The 26,087-nt window shown below is 36.1% G+C and overlaps 4 protein-coding genes and 1 long non-coding RNA gene across 5 annotated transcripts in view; 2 read left to right on the top strand and 3 right to left on the bottom strand.

Annotated features, from left to right (window-relative positions):
- Positions 1-753, top strand: part of LOC116174574 (GDP-mannose 4,6 dehydratase-like) — a 52,965-nt gene extending 52,212 nt beyond the window's left edge. The window contains exons 5-7 of the mRNA XM_031492511.1: positions 12-277; positions 322-537; positions 594-753. Coding sequence (XP_031348371.1) covers positions 12-277; positions 322-537; positions 594-725 — 614 coding nt within the window. The 3' untranslated portion in view covers positions 726-753. The remainder of the gene's footprint in view (positions 1-11; positions 278-321; positions 538-593) is intronic.
- Positions 754-3,683: 2,930 nt separating this feature from the next.
- On the bottom strand, positions 3,684-3,970 carry LOC116174424. The gene is made up of 2 exons (XR_004146127.1): positions 3,853-3,970; positions 3,684-3,739 (listed from the first exon to the last, which is right to left on the bottom strand). It is a non-coding gene; the product is annotated as an uncharacterized LOC116174424 (long non-coding RNA).
- A 3,148-nt stretch (positions 3,971-7,118) lies between these two features.
- Positions 7,119-9,580, bottom strand: LOC116174941 (gastrula zinc finger protein XlCGF46.1-like). Its single transcript, XM_031492982.1, has 2 exons — positions 9,424-9,580; positions 7,119-9,344 (listed from the first exon to the last, which is right to left on the bottom strand). The coding sequence occupies exons 1-2, from the start codon at positions 9,476-9,478 to the stop codon at positions 7,984-7,986; spliced, it is 1,416 nt and encodes a 471-aa protein (XP_031348842.1). The 5' UTR covers positions 9,479-9,580; the 3' UTR covers positions 7,119-7,983.
- Positions 9,581-14,896: 5,316 nt separating this feature from the next.
- LOC116173854 (ADP,ATP carrier protein 1-like) lies at positions 14,897-16,090 on the top strand. The gene is made up of 4 exons (XM_031491573.1): positions 14,897-15,175; positions 15,221-15,482; positions 15,527-15,758; positions 15,807-16,090. Exons 1-4 carry the CDS (start codon positions 15,019-15,021, stop codon positions 16,047-16,049), a joined length of 894 nt encoding a protein of 297 aa, XP_031347433.1. The 5' UTR covers positions 14,897-15,018; the 3' UTR covers positions 16,050-16,090.
- Positions 16,091-18,643: 2,553 nt separating this feature from the next.
- On the bottom strand, positions 18,644-20,589 carry LOC116174475. The gene is made up of 4 exons (XM_031492407.1): positions 20,233-20,589; positions 20,055-20,183; positions 19,181-19,214; positions 18,644-18,999 (listed from the first exon to the last, which is right to left on the bottom strand). The coding sequence occupies exons 1-4, from the start codon at positions 20,242-20,244 to the stop codon at positions 18,869-18,871; spliced, it is 306 nt and encodes a 101-aa protein (XP_031348267.1). The 5' UTR covers positions 20,245-20,589; the 3' UTR covers positions 18,644-18,868.
- Positions 20,590-26,087: the final 5,498 nt, after the last annotated feature.

Below are 26,087 nucleotides of genomic sequence, written 5' to 3'. Positions count from 1 at the left end.
TTACGGTCTAGAATGCACTTCGCCGTACAGCCTCTTATTAATAGCTTGCGCTAAGTTGTATGCCTATTGGATTGTCATCAACTACCGGGAGGCTTACGATATGTACGCTTGTAATGGAATTTTGTTTAACCATGAAAGTCCGCGGCGCGGTGAGACATTTGTTACCAGAAAAATTACGAGGGAAGTTGCCAAAATCCATTTGGGTCTCTCAGAGTACGTCGTTCTAGGAAATTTGGACTCGAAGAGAGACTGGGGCCACGCGAAGGACTACGTAGAAGTCGGTATTCACCTGCGTTTTCACTATGATCAGCTTTTTCGTAGGTAATGTGGTTGATGCTCCAGCAGGACGCTCCCAAGGATTACGTGATTGCGTCCGGACAAACTCGCAGCGTGCGGGAATTTGTGGAAACCGTCTTTCGCTACATTGGGAAAGAAATCGTTTGGGAAGGCGAAGGCTTAAACGAAATTGGAAAGGAGAAGGATACGGGAATAATCCGTGTTAAAGTGGACGCGAAGTATTTCCGACCTACTGAAGTGGTACGAAAGGAAAGATTGGAAGTCTTGTGTCATTTTCACTAACTCTTCTGTTTCAGGACCTACTGCTTGGAGATTCTAGCAAAGCCCAACGGGAATTGGGGTGGCAAGTGAAGATTAAGTTTGAGGAATTAGTTAAGGATATGATGGATTCGGATATTCAGTTGATGAAAAATAATCCGTTGTCATAATTTACAAATCAATGATTTTCAATCTGCAGTTTAATTCTATTTATTTCCACTTCATTTTTATTATTATAGGTACATGTGGTATACCCTTTCAAATTACTATAAATGCATCATTTTGCAATCAAAGTAATGAAACAGTTGAGTACCGAGTTAACGTTTTTTCTGGTATACCAATAAACGAGCGCTTTGTGCAAAAAGAGTCATCGGAACGTATAAACCAACGCACCTATATAGTACCTCCTAATATTTGGCTCTGAAACTTTTCATATATTTGATATTATCGGTTACCCTTACCATAGACATATGAGCATAAGTTGTGATCTACACTACCCAAGTCGACAGCTCCCGCGCTAACAAAAAGCGGGAAAAACACGAACTCGGAACACCAGATAGTAATACAAACCTCTCACTGAACAATGGCCGGATTCCCTACGGTGCGAAAGGTAGGTTGCAATCACTTAAAAGTGTAAAATGAATGAAAATGCCGACTAGAGTTCCTACAAATTTAGACAGAATGCATTTAAAGCCAAAGAAATACTCATCTGATAAAAGAACCTAGGCGAAGAAAATTCCGAATCATTGTTCACAGAGGGTAAATATTGGGGAGAAATCTGGAGCAAGAGGTAACATTAACACATTTTTCGCCTGTGCAGAGGTAGATGCCGAAGGGATAAAAATCTATTGCGGCATTAATCCCGAAATATCTAGTTGAAGGTTATGTACCGTATCCTAGACCTTCAGATACCTTCTGGATTGTAGAAGGTCCAGCTAATGAAAAATGTATTTCACGTACTTTACGTAAGAGACTTCGAAATGTTACCTATTATTTACAAATGGAAAAGAAGTGCAGTCCCTTTGAAATCTATAGTGAGCTGACCATTTTGGCGTATCAAATGTTGTATTAAATTAACGTCAAATTTAAATTAGGTATTCAAATTCAAGTTATTTCCTCTGATTGTAATTTTTGTATATTGCAGTTGTGATGTAAAAGTTAATTACACTAAAAAAAGGCAGATTAGTACACGAAGAATTGAAGTCGCTAATCAATCCAAATGATTTGGTATGAAGTTCATTCTGTACTCGAAATGGGAAGAGAGTTTATAAAGTTAGAACAAACGGACTCAAAACAATATAATTAGGTACATGAAGTGTAAAAAAAAGGACAGACACTACGTGTTTCGACTTAACATCATCTTTAGGTGTTCTCTACAAGATGGAGGTCAAAATTGAAAAGAACATAATTATTTATCTCAAAATCACAATTAGCACACTTAAAACTTAGACACTTTTATGTTTCAAAACGTGCTGTTTAAAATGGGTTTTAATATTTGTCCCATAATCACAATTGGCACATTTAAAATCCTTAGAAAGTTTATGTTTTAAAAGATGTCGTTTCAACAGGTATTTATTATTTGTCCCATAATCACAATCAGCACATTTAAAATCTATAGAAACTTTATGATTTAAAATATGTAGTTTGAAGCATTCTTTAACATTTGTCTCATAATCACATTTAGCACATTTAAAATCCTTAGAAACTTTATGTTTTAAAAGATGTCGTTTTAAGTTGCCTTTAACATTTGTCCCATAACCACAATCAGCACATTTAAAATCCTTAGAAATCGGATGTTGCAAAAGATGTTGTTTGAAGCATTGTTTATCATTTGTCTCATAGTCACATTTAGCACACTTAAAATTCTTAGACCCTATATGCTTTAAAAAATGTCGTTTGAAGTCCCGTTTAACATTAGTCCCATAATTACAAGTAGCACATTTAAAATCTTTAGAAATTTTATGTTTCAAAAGATGTTGTTTGAAGTATTGTTTATCATTTGTTTCATAATCACAATTAGCACATTTTAAATCCTTAGACTCTTTATGTTTTAAAAAATGTCGTTTGAAGTACCGTTTAACATTTGTCCCATAATCACAAGTATCACACTTAAAATCCTTAGAAACTTTATGTGTTAAAAGGTGCTGCTTAAGATGGGTTTTAAAATTTGTCTTATAATTACAATTAGCACATTTAAGATCCTTAGAAACTTTATGTGTTACAAGGTGTCGTTTAAGATGGGTTTTAACATTTGTCTCATAATCACAATGACCACATTTAAAATCATAAGAAACATTATGTTTTAAAAGGTGTTGTTTCAGACAAGATTGAGTATTTGTCACATAATCACAACTACCACATTTCCACAAATCCATAGAAACATTATGTTTCAAAAGATGTTGTTTGAAGTAGTATTTATCGTTTGTCTCAAAATCACAAACAACACATTTCAAATCCTTTGAAACTTTATGTTTTAAAAGATGTCGTATGAAGTTGCGTTTAGCATTTGTCCCATAATCACAATCAGCACATTTAAAAACCTTAGAAATTGTATGATTTAAAAGATGTTGTTTGAAGCAACGGTTATCATTTGTCCCATAATCACAATCAGCACATTTAAAATCTTTAGAAACTTTATGTTTTAGAAGATGTTGTTTAAAGTTGCCTTTATTATTTGTCCCATAATCACAATTAGCACATTTAAAATCCTTAGAAACTTTATGTGTTAGAAGGTGTTTGTTCCAATAAGATTTATTGTTGGTCTCATATTTACAAATACCACATTTAAGATCCTTAGAACCAGTATGAGTTAAAAGGTGCCGTTTAATATGGGATTTAGAATTTGTTTCATAATCACAATGAGCACATTTCAAATCTTTAGACAGCTTATGTGTTAAAAGGTGTTGGTTAAAGGAATATTTCTTGTTTGTCCCATAATCACAATGAGCACATTTAAAATCGTTAGATGCTGTTTTACACCGAGATAAAAGGTGATACTGAAAGTCAGAGTGTTGCTGTACTTCTTCGTTATAAGGAGATTTAGTACCAATAGTAATTTCGTCCTTTACTGTCACCAAAATTTCGTTCCTTACTGAAATGTGCTGTTCCTGAAGAAAGGAATGGATTTCTTCTTCTCGTATTGGTTCGATTTTAATGAGCGGTGTGTCATTATTGCCATCCATACCTAATAACAATAACTGGATAAACATGTTAAAAAATTGTTCAGGTTTTGGTTTATCAAAAATCTATTTTGGTATTAAATAATACAGGAGGGAGAATACTGGGAGATTTTCCTACCTGAGTGTTGAATAAGACAAATTTCACAGTCTACACACAAAGCACACACTACACTTTTTTGTGTCGGCACAGGGCACTTTGATGTTTGTTACTTGTTACGCCATTCGCCAAAGGTTACTGCGCATCCGGTTACGAGTTAAATAGGTTGGTCTTAACAACGAGGCGCGCAATTTAAATTGAATTGCGCTCCAAGAAAACATTTGTATTCTTAGCGCATTTTTGAAAAAAACACGCCATTATATTCGTTATGGCCGACTGAGATCTCAGCAATTACAATAGCTAGAGACTTCAAATTTTCCCTAAAAGCTTTTTCTGCTCTAGTCTATGTCGAGTTAGATTGCTCATGAGATAGGTAATTTAAAACTTCGCTAATTAAATTCTGATCGGCATTACAACTTGTTTTAAATTATCTCATAATGAAAATTTCCGCCTCAAAGACAACGGAATGATCGATTTGATTGCTGTAGTAGGCGCTTTAGGATTGCGAAATCACGTACTCCTTAAGGCGAATTTACACGGGGACAGTAACTAAAGCAAGTGACTAAAGCAAGTTACTAATTTTTAGCACATACGCATTTAGTATTTGTCTACACTAGTTTAGGTCACATTTCATTTAGTAACTAATTTAAAATGGCAGCAACTGAAAGTGTAGGTCTTCGTGTCGCAGTAAACCAGTGCATTATAGTACTATGTGACGAAATTATTGATCTAATAAGACGCGAACAAAACAAAAAAAGGCGTATGTGGGTTAGGAAATGGATAGCTCGTCGAAGCACCTATGGATTTTCTTCTATGCTGCTGAAAGAATTATCTGAGGAAGATTTAGGAGAATACCGAAATTGCATGAGAATGTCTAAGGAAGCATTTGACATATTGTTAGCCAAGATTAGTCCTTTTATCACAACATGTGATACAATTATGAGAGATGCAATTCCGGCAAAGATAAAGCTAGAAATCACATTGACGTATTTAGCAACCGGAAATAGTTTTAGAACTTTACAAAGGTAGTTTCGAGTTTCCCGACCAGCCATTTCAAAATTTATTCCCAAAGTATGTGACGCAATATATGTCGCACTGAAGGAATACATTAAGGTAAGTATTATTTTATATTTTTATTGTTACAAGTATGTATGATACAATACGATGTACATACGATGTACAATATATGATATGTGTATGAAGGTACAAAAAGTTAGGGATTATACTGAATAGCTGATATCGCCTGTGCCACAATATCACTGTAACTATTAATACCTGGTTCAAAGATCATTGTATTATGATCTTTGCCTGGTTCTCCAAATTGATGTGAAGAAAATGATGTTGATGGTTGGAATTCATGCGTGTCTGAATATGAAGGCGATGGTGATGCTATCGGCGTTGTAGACAAAGAACTATGAAGTGATTGAACAGGACGCAAAGGTGTGCCAGACATTTTTTCAAGTTCTTGGATTCTAAAATGTGTTAGAACTGATTGAATTTTTTCTTGGGCCAATAAAGCACTAGCTGTGCTTAATTTCATTAACTGTGCTGCTACACATTTACCAAAAACCAGAAATTCGTTTTCCACCAGAGGTTCTTTATTCACATCTTTTGCAATTTTTTTCAGATCATGAATTGCTGAAGAAACTTGTTCTATATTAGATTTCCTTTTTTTACTTTTTGGAAGTTCAAAAGCAGCGATGCTTTGTGGGTGACTCTGGCATCCACTTGCCATTATTTTTGCTTCCCCATCTTGAGCATTTCCGGAAGGAGAATCCTGATCACTAGCGTCCGAGGTCTCATTTGGCGTTGAAGTTGCAATCTTAAAACCATAACGCAATTAATAAAATTAATAAGAGATTACGTAGAATATTGTTGGATAATTTTTTTTCTAGGTACCAGAAAACCACACACAATGGCAAATAATTGAAAATGGTTTTCGTCAACGATGGAATTTTCCACGATGCTATGGGGCAATCGATGGGAAACATTTCAATATACGGGCACCAGCTAACTGTGGTAGCGACTATTTTAATTACAAGGGAACTAACAGCATTATTATGATGGCCGTTGTGGATTACAATTATTGTTTCACCTACATCAATATTGGATGTAATGGAAGACAATCAGATGGAGGGGTTTTTCTCAATTCATTATTATACGACGCTTTGGAAAATGATTTATTGCCAGCCGATGGGTTTATAGTGGGAGACGATGCTTTCCCTTTAAAAAAATATCTCATGAAACCGTATTCACGGATATCGCTTACCAAAGGTCAAAAAATTTTTAACTATCGTCTGTCTAGAGCGCGGCGTATAGTTGAAAATGCATTTGGTATCCTTGTGAGCAGATTTCGAGTGTTTGAAAAACCCATGTCATGTTTACCATCAACTGTAGACAAAATCATTAGAACTTGTTGTGCGCTCCATAACTGGTTAAGAACAACGTCTGCAAGCAATTATATGCCCAGGGGATCTATAGACGAGGAGGATATCGACAATGGTTGCTTTACACAAGGGTCGTGGAGAAATGATAGTACCAATATCCCTCGATCCACCTCCGGAGGCACAAGCAATCATTCTTCTAGATATGCACGACAGATAAGAGACATGCTGTGTGATTATTTTGTGGGAGAAGGTGCTGTTCCGTGGCAAGAACGGATGATATATTGAATATTAATAGATATGTATTGACGAACATATGTTAACACTTATAAAATACTGTAATTATGTATAGAAATGTACTTACCGCTAAATTATCTTGCGTAGGTCTTTTATTATCCAGACAATGTAGAAATGCGTGCATTTCTTGGAACCACTTTACGTGAGGTGTATACACGCTGTCTGCACTAGTTCCCGATTTCTTAGAATCTTTGATTTTTTTTAATTATTGGGAATATGTAGATCGCAAAGCCTTTATTTTGTTTTTGATTTCGCTAACACCGAAACCCTCTATTCCCATTACCTCTTCAAGTTCTCGGAATGCTGCTTCGCGAGCATTTCTATTTTTATATATTACCGCCTTTGTATTCCACAAGCATTCTCTAACCCTGTACTCCTGCACGAATTTTAATGTAGTATCTTCGTTCCAACGTGCCAAAGTGGACATTTTGTAAATATATACGTAATTTCAATTTCAACAATGACTTGTTACTAAAGAAAAGCTGTTTACATGTGCTAAGTGCATGATTTAGTAAAGAAATGATGTGGTGGGAGTACCTACTGGCTTTAGTAAATAGAATACTCTTCTATCTACTGGACTAAAATTTCCACTAAATTTCCTACTGTCTCAAGTACTAAATCGGACGTTTACACGCAGCCAGTCGCTAAATAAAGTAACTTGCTTTAGTTACTGTCCTCGTGTAAATTCGCCTTTACTTTCACTTATGATTATGTGATTGACGATTGCTAAAATCGTGAACAAACTGAAATAAGTTTTATGATAATTTTACCGATCACGAATTCCTAATCTATACCATTGATTAATAAGTTTATTCCCATTTCATATCATTACAAATGTTGGGTCAATATTGGGATTTCCGTGGATTACCCAATACCCACATATACAGTGCTATTTATTAAGAAGTAGACATGTCTACTTTTAAATGACAAAATCGCTTCTGAAGGGCGCCTAATTTTATGCAACCAAAATAACTTCTTAAAACAAATAAAGATCTCGCTAATTTGAATATTGCTGCCATTGAGATAATTGCTTTGGCTTCCCTATTTTTATTTTCGTTTGTGTGTGATGTGTTCAGATTAAGAAAAAGTTCTCAATTTGTATAATAATATTTCTTGTCCAACTGGCTTTATACAGAAGACATGGGATACGTCAAGTGCTGGTGCCGGTAACAGTTTAAGAAGTGTAAGAGATTTATGTTATAAGCCAAAGCAACAATACAAACTAATTAATATGACAGCCAGATGTTTATTTGTTTTAAAATAGTAAATTATATCACAAGTCAATAATGATAGCTATTATTTCTCCAGGAATATTTACGAACTGAAGCCGCTTCAGGGGCGAGGGAGTCAAATTCTCGAGCATTTTAACTCGTCACCCTCGAGAATATAAACAACACTACTATAGTATGCCCTTAATACATAAATAACAATAAAATATGTCATTTTAAGTTGCATTTAACATTTAATATCCTTAACTATGTGTTAAAAGGCGCCGTTTGAGGTGTTGTTTAAGATGGGATTTAAAATTTGTATCATAATCACAATGAGCACATTTAAAATCCTTAGAAGCTTTATGTTTCAAAAGATGTTGTTTGAAGTAGCGTTTATCATTTGTTTCATAATCACAATTAGCACATTTAAAATCCTTAGACTCTTTATGTTTTAAAAAATGTCGTTTGAAGTAGCGTTTAACATTTGTCCCATAATCACAAGTATCACACTTAAAATCCTTAGAAACTTTATGTGTTAAAAGGTGTTGTGCGAAGTTGCCTTTATGATTTGTCGCATAATCACAGTTGGCACATTTAAAATCCTTAGAAACTCTATGTGTTAAAAGGTGTCTGTTCCAGTTAAATTTATCGTTTGTCTCATAATTACAAATAACACATTTAATATCCTTAGAACCTGTATGTGTTAAAAGGTGCCGTTTGAGGTGTCGTTTAAGATGGGATTTAAAATTTGTATCATAATCACAATGAGCACATTTAAAAGCCTTAGAAACTTTATGCGTTGAAAGGTGGTGGTTAAAGTTAGTTTTATTGTTTGTCTCATAATCACAATTACCACATTTAAAATCCATAGAAGCTTTATGTTTCAAAAGATGTTGTTTGAAGTAGTATTTATCATTTGTTTCGTAATTACAACTAGCACATTTAAAATCCTTAGAAACTTTATGTATCAACCTGTGTCGTATGAAGTTGTATTTAGCATTTGTTCCATAACCACAAGCAGCACATTTAAAATCTTTAGAAATTTTATGATTTAAAAGATGTTGTTTGATGTTACTTTTAACATTAGTCCCATAACCACAATCAGCACAGCTAAAAACTTTACACACTTTGTGTTTTAGAAGATGTTGTTTAAAGTTGCCTTTATTATTTGTCCCATAATCACAATTTGCACATTTAAAATCCTTAGAAACCGAGCTATAAACTTTATGTGTTAAAAAGTGCCGTTTAAGGTGGGATTTAAAATTTGTCTTATAATCACAATGATCACATTTCAAATCTTTAGAAAGTTTATGTATTAAAAGGTGTTTGTTAAAGGAATATTTCTTGTTTGTCTTGTAATCACAATGAGCACATTTAAAATCCTTCGACACTGTTTTGCACGGAGTTAAAAGGTGACGTTGAAAGTCAGAGTGTTGCTGTACTTGTTCATTATAAACAGATTTAGAACAAGGTGTACTAATGGTAATTTCGTCCTTTATTGTCACCGAAACTTCGTTAGTTACTGAAATGTGTCCCTGAAGAATGGAATTGATTTCTTCTTCTTGTTTTGGTTCGATTTTAATGAGTAGTGTATCATTATCTCCATTGACTACATTCATACCTAACAATGTTATGTTATACATAAATGTGTTAAAAATCAAATACAAGGCGAGAGCCTAGGGCAACCAGACATCACTTACTTTCTTGAGTTAACAGAATTTGTTCTGCCACCAGTAAATTATTTGGTTGTAACATTGTTTTATTAATAAAAAAATAAAAATAAACAAATGGTAACAATCTTTGAATAAAGAAGCCAGAGGAAGGAGTGCTTGTTATAGTTTAATACATCAAGCAAAAGTGGTGTCAAATGGCGAATTTGATTTCCTGTTAACCATAGGCGTCCACAAAATGATTACAAAAGGGTCATAAAAAATATAGAAATATACAAGTCTCTTGTTGTGTTTTCATCTTGGTTATATACCTTATTCTTAAGTTCAAATACACATTGGCTACAGATTTTGCCAATTGGTAATTGTGATTGTACTCACAAGGACTTGACGTGAACAAAGGATTACAAACAAAATAACTCATTAAGCCCGCATGACATGGAGCAATAAAAATTGCAATTGCATGCAAGTTGCAAGAAAAATTGCGAAAGGCATGCGCAGTTCAAAGCCAGCTGATCAATTGCTGCAAGAGACTTGCATGCAATTTTTATAGGACCGGTGCTATTTTTCTTGCATGAATCGTGCAATTCTAGGGATAAATCTAGTTGTTTTTGTGGCACCAACCTAGTAAAATACAGCGGCGGCAACTGTGATGCTGAGAGACGCACTCATTACTTGTTTTTACTAATCTTATTTATTCTTGTAATTTTCATGTTTCTTCAAGCAATCAAAATTTAATTTTCATTTGAGGTTAACAACTTTGTTGACAAATCCATATGATTCTTCTGTTGGCAGACATGTGGCAATTGAAATAGAATTGCACCATGTCAAATACCATGCAATGCTGCATGCAAGGATTTGACCTTGCAATTTCTTTCTGCAAGTTCTTGCGCGTTGTATTGCTCCATGTCAAGCGGCCTCTTACTTAATACTAACAATTTGTTAATTTTTGCACCACACAGTGATTTGATCACCTTTTCAGTGTACATACAAAGCTTTATAGTGTCTGTACTTGGATACGTTAATCCACCTTTGTCTTTAAAGGTAGTTAGTCCATAATTAAAATTTTTTTTCGCCTATTAAATTATTAATACAAGTTTCACATTTTAAACAATTATAAGTACTTAATTTATAGCTGACAAAGCCACTGATATAAGTTACAACTTCTTGTGAATATTCAGTAAGTTTCATTATAGCCTGGCCTTGTAAGATCTCATAATCATGATCACAATTTTTAGTGTCACTAACTTCTTCATTACACATTACATCATTGTTAATAACGCTCACGGAATTACTTGAAGGAACATTTAAAATATTAAATTGTTCTAATGGAATACAGTTTCCCATACCACCTTCACCACATGTGTTTACCATTTCAAACACCTGCACTCCAGTTTTTTTTCCTAGAAATGCGTGAAATGTAGGGAATGGGCGATTTTCGATTTCGAGTGGTTGTTAGGGGTGTTAAGGCGGCTAGGGACAGGCCATTCAAAATTTAAGCTGCGCCTACGCAAATAATTATATAGGCAACCAATCGTGCAATTCGACAAGTTTCACCAGGCATAAGTAAGCTACCTGCAAATGACCTCATCTTCCTACAATAAAACCAGATTCCAGACCCTCATTATCGGCTATTCAACAAAAGTAACTGATTTATGGAATTTTAACTTTCTCCTGATGTTTTATAGTTTTACTAATACTGGAAACCTTTGAATATAGAATAGGAAATCAAAGCTGAAAGCTCTACATACCTATATAAAAATATTACTAATGTATTACTTTCTAAGATATCATTCCTACTTACTTCCTATATAGGGATTTACAATAATGACTTTTTGAGATTTGGACTTGGGTAATGAAGGGAACAATTTCCGAAACAAGAAAAACTGGTGTTCAATTTTTGTGGGTCATAGCACAAATTTATTTAAACAATTATCACAACCGATCAAACTACGGCCCCATAGATTTCTTATATTATGATAACGATTTTCACAGGTGCGCGGATGTAAGAATGGTATTTTTCTTCAATTAGATGAACAGTTTTCGATATTTCGCATGGCTTCCGCAATGTAGCCCGGTATTTCCTGCGTTTTCAACCTTCCCCCATTTATCAAATTATATATCTGAATTCTGATCTAATTTACAACAAAATAAATGACTCATTTTTCATTACAAAAAATGTTTTAATAGATTTTCGGAAATTTTCCAATTCCAACACGCCATTCGCCTGATGGTTTACGAAAATAGTTTATTTGGCTAGCCGTCAAACCTACAGTGGAATTACCAAAAGCATAGGTAGATTAAAAAATTATCAAAGTCCTCGTGTGGGATCGAAGAGAGATCAGCGCATTTTTGTGTGGCAGATCAGTATTGTATTAGCCACCATCAAAAAGATCTTATCGCAAGCTAACACATTCCCTTTGTCGGTACCCAATTCCTAAGTCAACTACCCCTCGCAGACGTGCGCCTTGTAAAATGAGGTTAACCCAGGAAAAAAACAAATTTTCGCCACGCAGTTATTGTGTCCGTTTACAAGATCTTTCCAACGGCACCATTTTGAAAACAATCTGAAAACTGATGGTGAGTAAAAACTTTAAACTCGAATTGCGGGTGAGCGAGACGTCGGAAGTGGGTACCGAGAAAGGGAATGTGGTGGCCCCCACTAAGATCTTACTGATGGTGGAGTAAAACTTCAAACGCAAATTGGAGATGCACGGGACGTCGGATGCGAGTACCGACGAAGGGAATGTGGTAGCTTCGACAAGATCTCACACGAGGACTTTGACAATTTTTTACTAACGACATGCTGAAATAAAAAGTTATCACTTGTAATGCTTGCTATTTCCGGAAACTTTTCGAGCTCACAAATATTTGAACTTTCGCAAAATATTCGTGAGCAAGAAAAAAATTCTATTCAAGCACTGTGGTATTCGGTAAGAAAATTTCACACCATAGTGACCCTCAACGAAAAAGTGACGTTTTAGGTCAAAACATTATTACCTTTTTACATCAAAAAATTGACGATAAATTCCTTGGTTGCCATGGAAATGTGACACGAAATCCGCATTTCATTGGTGGACAAAATTGCTGGTTGAAATTTTCGTTGAGATTTGTCACCTAAAGTATGTAAGACACAAGATTATCAATTTTTGTATGAACAGTTTTTTAACAGAGCTGCTAGATTCAAGAAGGTGCCGACAACAAACAATTCGTTATGTTTATCTATAATAGGTACATCGTCCAAATTGTACATAATTTTTATGTAATCGATATTATTAAATTGCTTTTTGATAAGTAGGTAACAATACACCTACATCAAATGTATGAAAAAAATGTATGAAACGGGTCTAAAAAATTAAAACGTTGTTACTCCTGAATATTACATTTATTGACGTACAATATTTTTTTAATTATCGGTCAATTATCGTTGGTACTAATAGACGAATAAATGGAAGGCATTGAGATTCTTTTGTTACTGGTCTAATAAGGGTCATAAACCATTGTATATAAGTATAATGGGTATTAGGTGTTAATATTTTCCAGGTAAAAGTGCTACCTGAGTTGCCTATCGTCATTGTATGGAAGGTATTGCATTTCTTCCGTCGCTATATTTTTTTTATATAAACTTTTGAGTAAAAATTACGTTTTATTTCATAATATGAAGCAGTTCGTAATATATTTTTTTAATCCACTTAGTTACTAAATAAATTGTGCGGATTTACTTTTTAAATATTTTTTTTACTAAGGCCAGTATTCGCGTTCTTAGTAAATTCAAGATTATCATTTATACACGACTTAAATAATTTTATCAAAAAAATAAATCGCTACATTTAATGACTTTCTATATCTCTATCAATTTCCGATAAGACCTCTAGTTAGAAAAGAATTAATATTTGGGCTTTCAAAATTACTCAAAAGTTTCGACTTTTATTTCAAATTTCAGTGACCATTGTGTGTTGCCTATCCACTATCCCTAGCCCCCTTAAGAGATCAAATTACCGAGTCGCTTGGGGTAGTCCATGGCCTTTTTCTGGTAACCGGCTTAAGTGTAAAGTACGGCTTATCTTGAAATATTTTGTTATATCTTAATCATGGCTGTGTGCTTTTGCTTTTTATATCAGGTGAGGTATTTGCTTTATTCAATTAATCTATAAATGTGTGCGTTTTAGTTAATTGAAATAGGAAAAAAAATCGCACTCACCTGTCGTCGTTCAATCGCTATTTTTCTTTTTTTCTTCTGTTACAAGGAGAATATGGCGAGGTAAAGGAAAGAACGGAATGGCTAGTATTTAATTGTTTGACCGATAGGTGAACGATTAATTCTTAATGACGACGCTGTAGATAGATACACCTCACACGCAACAGAACTTTACCAACAACAAAACTATTGAATTGAAAATGTTATCACCCAAAATTTCCCAAACTAAAATTAAAATCAATGTATGCATACTTACAAAAAGAAAATAAACTATTTTAAACTGAAATTTATTCAACGGCTTCAACAGTGTGTAACCTGAATGCAGATTGTAACCCTTTACTTATGTACTTACTGGATTCAATCACTGTTTCATTGTCGGTAGGGCTGTATCTGTGCTGTAATACTTGCATGCGTACTTATTTGTGTAGTGTGCTTTTTAGTCACTCTCGATTATTTCATTGCATTCACTTATATTGGATTATATGGGGCTGTGAGTAGTCAAGAGAGAGGGGATCGAGTTATTCAAGTTTATACGAGCCTTGAAACTAACATTTTCACGCGTTCCGAAACCCAACAACTTTAGGCCACGTCTACAGGCACCCCACTGGGGCTGGGTAATCCTACCGTCCGGCGAGGCATATTTAATACCTCTTAGTTTTGTCTGATGTATGTGTTGTAATACCTGGGGAATGGCTAGATTCCATTTTGGTTACTCATAGCGTGTATGTAGTATTTACCCCGGTTTCGAGAGGGTTCAAAAGTGCTGCACAGTAGATGTTAGCTGTAGGCTTTGTTCATTATAGGACTACTCCAAATTAGGTTTTCCTGCAGTTTTTCTAATTCGTAAGGCAAATGCCGGAGTAGTATAGAACCACTTAAGACCCTCTGCAGGGGCCGTATTGGTATTGGTATTAGCTTCAATATAATCTTAATCAACCATTGCTTTTGGTGTTCCTTACCCATAAAACGCCCTCAGTGCCTGCTGAGAACCCAGTTATTACACAACGTAGGTGTCCTACATGACGATCACGATCTTAGTGCACTCGGAGTGGCCCCCGAGTGATAGATTCTCGCGGGAAATGTAAGCGAGAATATTCAAATAGGTAGCCATGTTAGTTTGGCGGTCCCGCTACTACAGGATATGGTCAATCATTCCGGTGTGACTTGAAGGTGGCGTTAGACCGCAAAGATAGTAGGAGGCTAAGATCATTACATTCTTCAGTCAAAAATAGTTCGAGGGACGGACGGACAGTGTTCTACCATATCCGCTTTTTTCATTTGGGAAAATGTGGAGATAAATAATACAAGCTCATGGTGACGTTACTACAGTAACAACTCTCATGTTCATTCCGTCTGAATTTGTGAAATAATTGACGTTTACGATAAAATACGAACTTGTCAGTCCAAATTATCCTTCTAAAAAATTCAAAATGTCAGCCGAGACTAACAAATTTCTCAAAGATTTCCTCGCGGGAGGAATCTCGGCCGCCGTATCCAAGACTGTCGTGGCGCCGATCGAACGTGTGAAACTACTGCTGCAAGTGCAAGCAGTCTCAAAACAAATCCCCGAAGACAAGCGATACAAAGGTTCGAAATAAGTACGCTTTATAGCGCCTATCATGATTTCTGTAGGAATGGTCGACTGCTTTTTGCGCATACCGAAGGAGCAAGGTTTCACTAGTTTTTGGCGTGGAAACCTCGCAAACGTTGTACGGTACTTTCCAACTCAGGCGCTCAACTTTGCGTTTAAGGACATTTATCAGAACATGTTTTTGAGCGGCATTAACAAAAAGACTCAGTTTTGGAGATATTTTATGGGGAATTTAGCGTCGGGAGGTGCGGCTGGAGCTACATCTTTGTGTTTTGTATATCCGCTCGATTATGCCAGAACCAGGTTCGTCTATTAAAGTGTCGTTTTATGTTTGAATAAATTCATAGATTAGCCGCTGATGTAGGAGGAGGCAAAACTAGGTTGTACAGCGGACTTATGGACTGCCTCATGAAGACCATGAAGAGCGATGGTTTAATAGGAATGTATAGAGGTTTTGTGGTATCTGTTCAAGGGATCATTATCTATCGTGCGACGTATTTCGGTTGTTTCGATACCGCAAAGGGAATGTTGCCTGATCCGAAAACCACCCCATTTTTGGTAACTTTTGGTATTGCTCAGGTACGATTAAATATGTGTAGTGCAAGTGGAAGTAACGTTCTTTGTTAGGCGGTTACGACCTTTGCTGGAATAACGTCGTATCCTTTTGACACAGTCAGAAGGCGAATGATGATGCAATCGGGGCGAGCTAAAGGCGATCTTTTGTATAAAAACACTGCGGACTGTTGGATAAAGATTTTTAGACAAGAAGGAATTGGCGCTTTCTTCAAGGGCGCTTTTTCCAATGTTATTCGGGGTATGGGGGGCGCATTGGTATTAGTTTTATACGATGAACTTAAAGATTTATTGTAAAAACTTGTTCTGTCGCCTTTAATTAAAAAAGTGTAATTAATGGCTGCTATGTACAATAATAAAGTAAGCAGAGTATAGAGAAAACACGAAGGACGCGTTAGTTCTATGGAGCGACACCTCTAACTTTACCCTTTTTAGACTTGGAAAAATTCCGTTTTTATATCACAGTCAAAAAATGTATTTCATTATCAGCTAGTCGGCCAAAAACTTCTTTTGCAATTTGCATACGCTTCCCTTGCGTGGGGTGACTCTTTATAGTTTAGACTGCATGTGGTGACATCTCACAGCAGCCGTTGCAATACGCAACAGCACGAGTGGAAAAGACCAGTTCCGTGAGGAAGAGATGGGGTCTGGGGAGTTCCACGCCTACGCCATGATCTTTATAAGCACGCTCGCGGCGATAAAGATTAAAGAAATGCTAAAGATCCCTTGTAATAAATCTGCCACAGGAGGACCCCTTCCCCGAAAACCTAAAAAGAAATTCAAATTTCCTCATCTACTCTAACCCAACTACACTCGAAGATCCACTCCAGGAATCCGAGGAACTCCTAGACAGCGACTCTTTCACCATCTGGTAACGTAAACCACACCAAAATACTAAAAAGAAACAATTATACTGCTTTCTTTTTCTTCCTTTTCAGATAAGGACGCGCGAACCGGAATCCAACTGCAACCACTACCATCACCAGTCCAAGACGGAACGCGAACTTCACCCCTATGACGACGACCTGCAACGCACCAAGAACACGAGCTGATAGCTGCACATAATTGGCTAGCCTAGACAAAGATCATAAATCATCTACTAACCAAGGGCTGAAGGACACAAGTCCGCGTTCATTTACCACTAACCCCATTATTGTATTATACCCATAAATTGTAATAAACGTATTTTGATTGTTTGATTTATTGACTGATTCATTCCAACCCGGCTCTCCAATAGTAGAGAAGGAATGGAGCAGCGGAACGCATAGCCTACTACTAAGGTCCAGCGTTACCTAATAGCCTGGCGGAAAGTCCACGGCTATAATAGTAGGGGCCACTAAACGATTTCAGCCGCGCAAAGAACAGAAGAAGCACTATACTGTAACGATCTTAGCCTCCTAGTATCTTGGCGGCTAACGCCAACTTCAAGTCACACCGGAATATTTGACCATATTCTGTAGTAGCGGGAACGCCAAACTAACATGGCTACCTATTTGAATATTATCGCTTACATTTCCCACGAGAATCTGCACTAAGATCGTGATCGTCATCTAAGACACCTACGTTGTGTAGTAACTGAGTTCTAACCAGGCACTGAGGGCATTTTATGGGTAAGGAACACCAAAAGCAATGGTTGATTAAGATTATATTGAAGCTAATACCAATACCAATACGGCGCCCCTGCAGAGGGCCTTAAGAGGGCCTTACGAATTAGGAAAACTGCAGGAAAACCTAATTCGGAGTAGTTCTATAATGAACAAAGCCTACAGCTAACATCTAATGTACAGCACTTTTGAGCCCTCTCGAAACCGGGGTAAATACTACATAACCAAAATGGAATCGAGCCATTCCCCAGGTATTACAACACAAAACTAAGAGATATTAAATATGCTTCGCCGGGCGGTAGGATTACCCAGGCCCAGTGGGGTGCCTGTAGACGTGGGCTAAAGTTGTTGGGTTTCGGAACGAGTGAAAATGTTAGTGTTAGGTTCACCAAGCCCCGTATAAACTTGAATAACTCGATCCCCTCTAAACAAGCACACTTCCCTCTTGATTACTGACAGCCCAAATAAACACATATAATGGGATGCAATGAAACAATTGAGAGTGGCTAAAAAGCACGATGCGCAAATAGTGGGACACATGCAAATATGTACAATACAGAGACAGCCCTACCGACAATGAAACATGATTGCCAATACCAACAAAGGTTACACATTAGAGGTACAAGTGATTGAATCCAGCAACTACATAAGTAAAGGGTTACAATCTGCATTCAAGTTAAACACATTTATGGATTAATTGAATAAAGCAAATACCACACCAATGATTAAGGTATAACAAAATATGTCAAGATAAGCCGTACTTTACACTTAAGCCGGTTACAAGAAAAAAACCATGAACACACATGTTAAATCGTATTTATTGACTACCCCAAGCGACGCGGTAACTTGATCTCTTAACACCCCTAAAAACCATTCCCTGCATTTCACGCATGTCGGAAAAAACTGGACTGCAGGTGTTTGAAATGGTAAACGCGTGGTTTTCCGAGAAATTCCATCCGTCTCATCTTGGCTCTCTTTCCCTTTTCTGTAATCTCACCAGATTTCGGTTGGCAGCTTGTGTAACTACCCAGCAAACATTTATTTAAGGGCCATTACTGGGAATGTAACGTACTCCCTGCACTAAATTTAATGGGCCAGCAATGGCAAATGGCACTGGGCCAGCGCACAAATGTCAGTCTGGCCATCAGTTGGCCAACTGATGGTTGATTTGCATGTTGCCTTAACTTTATTGACACTGGGCCAGTGGTCTTCCACACCAAAAATTAAATGCATGGCCAGCGATGGCCGCTCCTTCTCGTGCTCAATTGAAATATGAAATTACGCATATAAAAATATAAATTTAGTATTCAATAAATATATACATACATATGCACAAAACAACAGAATTTTCTAAATTAACAAAAATAAATATCACATTATGGATATTACGCATATAAAAACATAAATTTGGCATTCGAAAAATATATACATAGATATGCACAAAACAACAGAATTTTCTAAATAAATAAAAATAAATATCACATTAGGTAACAAGTATTAACATCATAATTTTTATTCAGTTCTTCTCATACGTTTGTTGCGACCACCATCCCGATCACTCGCATTACGTAGCCAAATTTTTATGGAATTTTCCACTTCTTGTTTATTTGTGTCTCTGCACAAGGGGTTTTTCCGTACAGTGACTACAACAACAATTTGTATTATAAATACAACTTACTGCAAAAACAATCGATCAAAAATGAGTTGCTGTTGAGAGGTCTTTGGAAGTTAAATCTTATTCCCCATGTAAATAAAAATTCCAAAGGTGGCTTGACAGGCACTCATTTTTGATATGTAATTTGTATGATAGGAAAAAGAAATTACCAAGAACTAAGTTCACAATGTTATTCAAATGGACCTTAGACAAGGAAAGAATATGGACGCATAATTCACTAGCGGTAGTGTTACCAGCTGCCACATATTGACATTGGCCAGTGTCGTAGCATCCGTAAATGCGAATAGTGGCAGAAGCACCTATTATAGCTAATAAATCACGTTGAAGTTGAACATACGAATGAAATTCGTGCGTTGCGCTATTTATTAATCAGACACGGGTATAAACGAAACTTCCTCTCATCTTTTTTCGAAAATGCCTTCAAAACTAACTGTCCCTCCAGCTAAAGACTGTGATAAAATAAGAATCTTCATTGCTTTCTGTTTGATTTTTCACGTAAAGCCGTTTCCGTACCAATTTTCTCTTTGAAAAACGCGGAGTGCTAATGACTACGTCTATGGAGTTTATTGAATAATTCCGTCCTTGAAGACGTTTGTTATCAAAATTTGAATGCATGGGATTGGTCCTGTTGTAAGAAATTAAGTCAAGTCGCTCATTAAGCTATGAATTTTAACATATTAAAAGAAGAATATTCAAAGAAAGAACTTTATGAGGAAAAATAGGAAAATACGTGGTAACGGCATTAGGCACATTTTCAATATTTACGTTTGAAATGAAATTCCCGGTTCCTCCTTCTCACTCCGGCTTTTGCATCCACAATATGCACATTTCACCATGATTTTAAGTTGTTGTTTGTGTATTTCCTCTCAATTTAAGCGCAAAAACTCGTAAAAAACGATGTTACTTTAATGACATATGTGCCACATATAAAATGGCGGACTTGTTTAAAAAGGTAACACGATTCATACACGGGCTGTATGGCATACGCGGTATCCATACTCTTTCCTAATCTAAGAAATGGACAAAGCCTTCTTTTTGATTGCGCCCCGACCAGTTCATTGCCACAGCAACTTCGTTTGAAAGAATTTTACCCAACACTCTTTTACAAGTGTCGGATAAATCTTTCCCCCCAATCAGTTGTAGTGTCTTAATCTGAAATTTATACATTAGAATAGCATTCATTTAATACTGTTTTACTTACTGCCTCAGTCATATTCTCGGCCGAATTTAATTTTTTATTCAGTTCCTTTAATTCTTCAATTGTAGAAACTGTTCTCCATTTTTCATCACCCGCTATTTGAAAATGAAGTAGATGTACTCGGAGGATGTTCTAAAACTGACAATTCTATCGTGTCCACCACTTTTTTTCTGATATTGCGATACTCTTGTCGTTCACTGCGTTTCTTAAATACAGGTTGCCGTGACATTCTTATACAAACGAGCTATTGTCACTTATAATTGCACAAGAGGTTTGTATTTTACCGAGTAAATTTGGGTTGTTTAGGTAATGAAAATCTGTTGCCTAGCAATTAGACGAGAAAAACTGTCAACTAATAAAAATGCGACACCGCAGGTGGAGCATTTTTAGGTTGACAGTTTTTCGAGTCCAATTGCTAAAAGGAAACAGATTTGAATTGCCACAACCCAAATTTACTCGGTTTAAATACAAACCTCGAGTGTAATTCGGCAGGACAATTTAACGAACAAGAAATTCACCAAACTAATCAATTATTGACAGACGTCAAACTAGTCATATGGGAAAGGATAATGCGATAATTGGTTCGAAAATGAATAAGTGAAAAAACCACTAGTGCATTTGTCGCTGGAAAAGTTGCAGGTAACTTTTGCCGCTGTCAAAGTGACAATTTCACTGCGGCTTATGCGATTTTTTATACATGAGTTGAATTGTCACTATAAAAACAAATTCGGATTTACACTCGTACCTACATTACCTAACGACTTTACTGGTATTACGTATGCCAAAGAAAATACCGGGAAAATGTTATAAGCTATACACAATTCAAGGAATCTGAGGTTATGTCATATGGGAATAAATAAATATTATGTTTTATACCTTATACTACTTATAACGAAAGAAAGTAAACGAATAAACGATACTTACTGTTTGATTTCCATTTTTTCATTCATGAGTCAACTAAAATAATAAATAATGATAAGAAAACAATCACGTTACAAAACACTGCGCAATGGCGTATGGCAATGGCGCTACAATCGCTAACGAATCACGTGATTCAACAAGGTCCGGCTGCTGGTCAATGGCCCGTCGCAGATTGTTGCATGGCTAAAATTTCATCAAAATATGATAATTAACCTGCACAGGGCCAGTGCAGGATTTATTATGCCAGCACTCTACCATCAGTGCCGGAAGTTTCCCATAAGTCGGCCGCCACTTGTATGTTTGCTGGGTAACATGATGTAAGGGTGCTTCGTATCGACAATCATATTCACAGGACGTTGCTAAGGTTGGGGTATCTCAATACGTAACCTGAAAAGAATGATATTTATTAACATAGGAATTTATATGTATTGTTTTTCCCTATGTCTACTTTTATATGACAAAATCACTTCTGAAAGACGCCTCATTTTATGCAAACAAAATAACTTCTAAAAAAAATAAAACTCTGGCTGTCATATTAATTAATTTTAATATTATTGCATTCTCTTCCATATTTTTATTTTCGTTCGTGTGCGATGTATTCAAATGAAGAGGAAGTTGATATTTCCAATTGGTATGGTGCCGGTAGAGATTTATTTTTTGTGAACCCAAAGCAACAATATTCAAATTAATTAATATGACAGCCAGATCTTTATTTGTTTTAAGAAGTTATTTTGGATGCATAAAATTAGGCGCTCCCTCAAAAGAGATTTTGTCATTTAAAAGTAGACATAGGGAAAAACTTTACACATAAATCCCTATGTCTACTTCGTAATGAATACCACTGTACATATAACTGTAATATAAAAAGAATAAACGAACACGCATACAACGAAAACCATCAAAACTGGTGCATCCAACGTGATCCAAGATGCCCGGCAACAATTGAACGCAAGATGTCTCGACGCGATTGGAAGTACACCGAGTTCAGATGAAACTATTCTGATCCGCATCCTAGCGGTGCAGTCGAAACCATCTCTCTCTGAAGCTGCCTCGCCGATGCCAACAACTCCACCAACTCCCACACAATTCACGCCGTACAGAGTTCGCCGAACTCCAAAAGGGAATCTGACACGGGTTGGTACCACTACCGGTTCGAGAAGGAGGCGAAGAACTCTATTCCAAAAATGCGTAGCAAGGAGTTGAGCTCGACGCCATTGAGCTCTCAACATGTCACTATGGACCATTTTCCTGGCTCTCCAATCAATAACTCCGTTCCAATTTACAAGTGATTTTGAATAATGCACTGCACATCTCCAGGGTTGTTTGACGCATACGTACGCTCCACTTCTACCATTACGGTTTTCAGTACTTCCCGCCTTCCACCCAGGTGGGGACTGGCTGGAGGAGTAACGGACCATTCAGTTCCCTTCATAGTCACAGCAGGCGAAATCCAGTCCTGATTCAACTCAACAAGGACTTTCTTGAGTTCTACATTAAATCACACCTAAAATTGAAAATTATTAACTTAAACTTCTTACCAGATAATGAGAATAGCATTGAGCAACTTTGGATTTCTATCACGATAACTAAAATAAAGGTTGCAGTTGGAGTCGTATACAAGCCACCGAACGTATCTACGACACATCTCAACGAATTAGAACTTACGTTATCTCACTTAGCTTTGGAGTCGAATGAGATTATTCTACTAGGTGATATCAATGTGGATTTTTTAACAAATAACAACAGTTTAAAATACCTTAATAACTGTTATGTATTAATCTTTGATCCGGACCGAATAAGAATAAAACCCTGCGCGTTCCCGAAAAACTGAAATCTTCGGACTAAAATGTTTAGTCATGATTTCACATAATTCTGTGTAACTTTTGTCACTCTGTTTGTTCGGATACGATAAGTCTCTTAACAAATTGTATGTATCTGCTGTAAGTTGACTAATTAGAACCGCACATCGTTTTTTGATCCTTCCGTATCTTGTATTCCATTAGCTGCTAAGAATTGATCGAGCCTCTCCTGGTAAATGGTCCAATCCTGCCCTGCATGATTGAATCGCTCAATCACCCCAATTAAAGCCGCCATTTTCAATAAAACACAAATATCGTTTATAATAAACTTCCGCCACTGGTTACTTCACACCCGCTGTATTAAATGTTCGTATTTAACACACTGCCACTTTATCTCGTCGCCAATGTTATGTATTAATCTTTGATCCGGACCGAATAAGAATAAAACTCAGATGGATTTTCAGTTTATTATCGTGATGCTTGTGATACAAGATGCTGTATAAGAATGCTGAATTTTCTAAGGACCTTTCGGTAACTTACAGAAGGTTTACCGCCCCTACGTAACTTGATACATTTATTTAAAACATATGGTTTGCCGCCTCGTAACTTGATACATTGCGAGGAACGGTCAGAAACCCATACTTCACAATAACATTCTCGAGATTTATAACCTACATCAAATTATTAGCGATCCTACGCGAATTACAAATACATTTTCAACATTAGTTGATGTTATTTGTGTGAACAAAACACGAAAGGTCCTTAACAGTGGTACGATGGATGCTGAAAATATTTCCGACCATCGATTGGTGCATTGTACAATTGATCTTGATGTCGAAAAACCAACAAATAGGAAACTCATTATGAGAGATTTTAGAAACTTTATTCTTGAAGAATTTGAATATGACGCTGCTCGCATCTGCTGGAATCATGTATATAACCTATATTGATACCAAGGTAATTTTTTTTAATAACGCAATTCTTGCTGTTTATGATATTCATGCACCTCTACGTACAATTCATTTACGAAATAAGAGTCCCAAACCCTATATTACTGATACGATAAAAGAAATAATTCGTTTAAAAAGGAAAGCATTCACAAAATTTCGTAAATCAGGAGCTCAACAAGATAAGCTATATTACAAAGATCTTAGCAACTACCTATCATTTGCAACAAGACAGGAGAAAACGGCGTACATTAACACCCAACTACGTATCAATAAAGGCAACCCCAAGAAGATCTGGAGTTTATTTTCAACTTGGAACATCCATAATAAAAAACAAAATGTTATTGATCCCATCCTGCTTGATCCCAATCTAATAAACAATTTTTTTGCAAACATGCCCATTGCTGAAATAAATAGAGAAATTGCTCTGCCTTTTTATAACAACAATATTCGACCAGGAATAGAGCAAGCGATGATATTTTCCGAAGTTACCAATGAGGATATTACAATAGCACTGAACAAAATAAAATCGAATGCTGTTGGCGCTGATAATATAAGCTTGAAAATGCTTCATTTAATTTACCCCTTTTGAAAAGAAGCCCTTCGACACATAATCAATTTCTCATTAAAGACTGGCACATTTCCAAATTTGTGGAAGACATCATATATTCGTCCTCTCTCGAAAGGTTCTAGAGCAGTAGAACTTAATCAGCTCCGGACTATTAGCATTTTGCCAGTGACCTCCAAAAATACTTGAAATAGTTGTTTCCAATAAGCTAGTAGCTCACATCGATCGATATGGCATTCTTCCTACTATACAGTGCGGGTTTAGGAAAAATCACAGTACCACAACCGCACTTTTAAAAATCACTAGTGCTATCGACAACTCCAAAGTGTCAATCCTGACCCTATTAGACTACAGCAAGGCATGTGAGTGCATTAACTTTGAACTACTACTTGCAAAACTGAAATACTACAATTGTAGCGACAAAGTGATAACTTGGTTTTATAATTACCTACATAACCGAAATTAACGAGTGAAAATTGACTCAGTTCTATCTGATATGTTGCCGGTTAACCAAGGGGTGCCGCAAGGGAGTATTCTTGGACCCATTTTATACATAATTTTTACTGCGGATCTACCCTACCACACGACATCTGAAATAAGCCTGCATCTCTATGCCGACGACACACAAATGTATATCAGCTGTAATCCTTTATGTATTAATGAAGCTATTGATAAACTAAATACTAATTTACAACGTATATCTCAATGGTCAAAAGATAACGGTCTATTAATTAATGCATCTGAAACAGAGGCGGTATGCATAGGTTCCAACGCTGTGCGTGCTCTAGCCCTTTCAACTCTGTGCAACAAAATTAAATTAAACGACAGTGAAGTGCCACTATCTGAAGAAGTTAAAAGCCTTGGTGTAGTGATTGACTGTAACCTTTCTTTGAAATCTTTTGTGCGGAAAAAAATATCTATCTGCTACGCAAAATTTAAAGTGTTATTTCAAGTTAAACGCATCTTAGCACTAAATGGCATATTGTAAATAGTCTATTACTTAGTCATGTAGATTACTGTTCTGCTGTATACTACAACTATTTAACAAATGAATACAAGCACAAACTTCAGGTTCTCCAAAACAACTGTTTTAGATTCTCATTTAATGTGAATCGCAGGGACCATGTCACACCACAGTATAATGTACAAAAGTTACTTAAATTAGATTTCAGATTGCCCATCTTATCTGTCTACATTGCTTACTCAAACACACTCGGTACACAAAAAAACCCTTAGATATGCTGATTCTTATTGTATTCCACCCCACAAAAGTAGTAAATTCCAATGTGGATTTCAGTACATAGCTTGTAAACTCCTAAATAACTTCAAAGTAATTTATCGAAATTGTACTTCGGTTAAGAGCTTCAAAAAGCAGTTAAAGTTAAAATTGTTAAACAATCAAGCCAATATCTGAGTAGTCAGAATATATACTCCTTTTTCTCTTTCTTTTTTTGCACTTAAATTTCATTCATTTATAGTAAGTATACTTAATCTTACATATAGTTGCTTCATATTTTTGGTAGGGTTGAAAAACGGTTAGTACCGATACCTCGCCTCTTAGATAAGAATTTCTTTGTAAATATTATCTAATAAAGTATAAATAAATAAATAAATAAATATCGA

Source organism: Photinus pyralis, unplaced genomic scaffold (genome assembly GCF_008802855.1).
Source record: "Photinus pyralis isolate 1611_PpyrPB1 unplaced genomic scaffold, Ppyr1.3 Ppyr1.4_LG6, whole genome shotgun sequence".
Taxonomy (NCBI): domain Eukaryota; kingdom Metazoa; phylum Arthropoda; class Insecta; order Coleoptera; family Lampyridae; genus Photinus; species Photinus pyralis.
This window is presented reverse-complemented; position numbering and strand designations above follow the sequence as displayed.

Bases quoted from the DNA above. Each gene is read 5' to 3' on its own strand.
- LOC116174941 (XM_031492982.1), bottom strand. From the start codon at position 9,478: ATGTTACAACCAAATAATTTACTGGTGGCAGAACAAATTCTGTTAACT. The intron at 9,345-9,423 runs GTAAGTGATGTC...TAACATTGTTAG, and splicing joins AATTCTGTTAACTCAAGAAA to GTATGAATGTAGTCAATGGA.
- LOC116173854 (XM_031491573.1), top strand. From the start codon at position 15,019: ATGTCAGCCGAGACTAACAAATTTCTCAAAGATTTCCTCGCGGGAGGA. The intron at 15,176-15,220 runs GTTCGAAATAAG...TGATTTCTGTAG, and splicing joins CGAAGACAAGCGATACAAAG to GAATGGTCGACTGCTTTTTG. The intron at 15,483-15,526 runs GTTCGTCTATTA...ATAAATTCATAG, and splicing joins CTCGATTATGCCAGAACCAG to ATTAGCCGCTGATGTAGGAG.
- LOC116174475 (XM_031492407.1), bottom strand. The intron at 19,215-20,054 runs GTCCATTTCTTA...TCCTTGTCTAAG, and splicing joins GCAATCAAAAAGAAGGCTTT to GTCCATTTGAATAACATTGT. The intron at 19,000-19,180 runs GTAATTTCTTTT...TTGTTGTTGTAG, and splicing joins CATTGTGAACTTAGTTCTTG to TCACTGTACGGAAAAACCCC.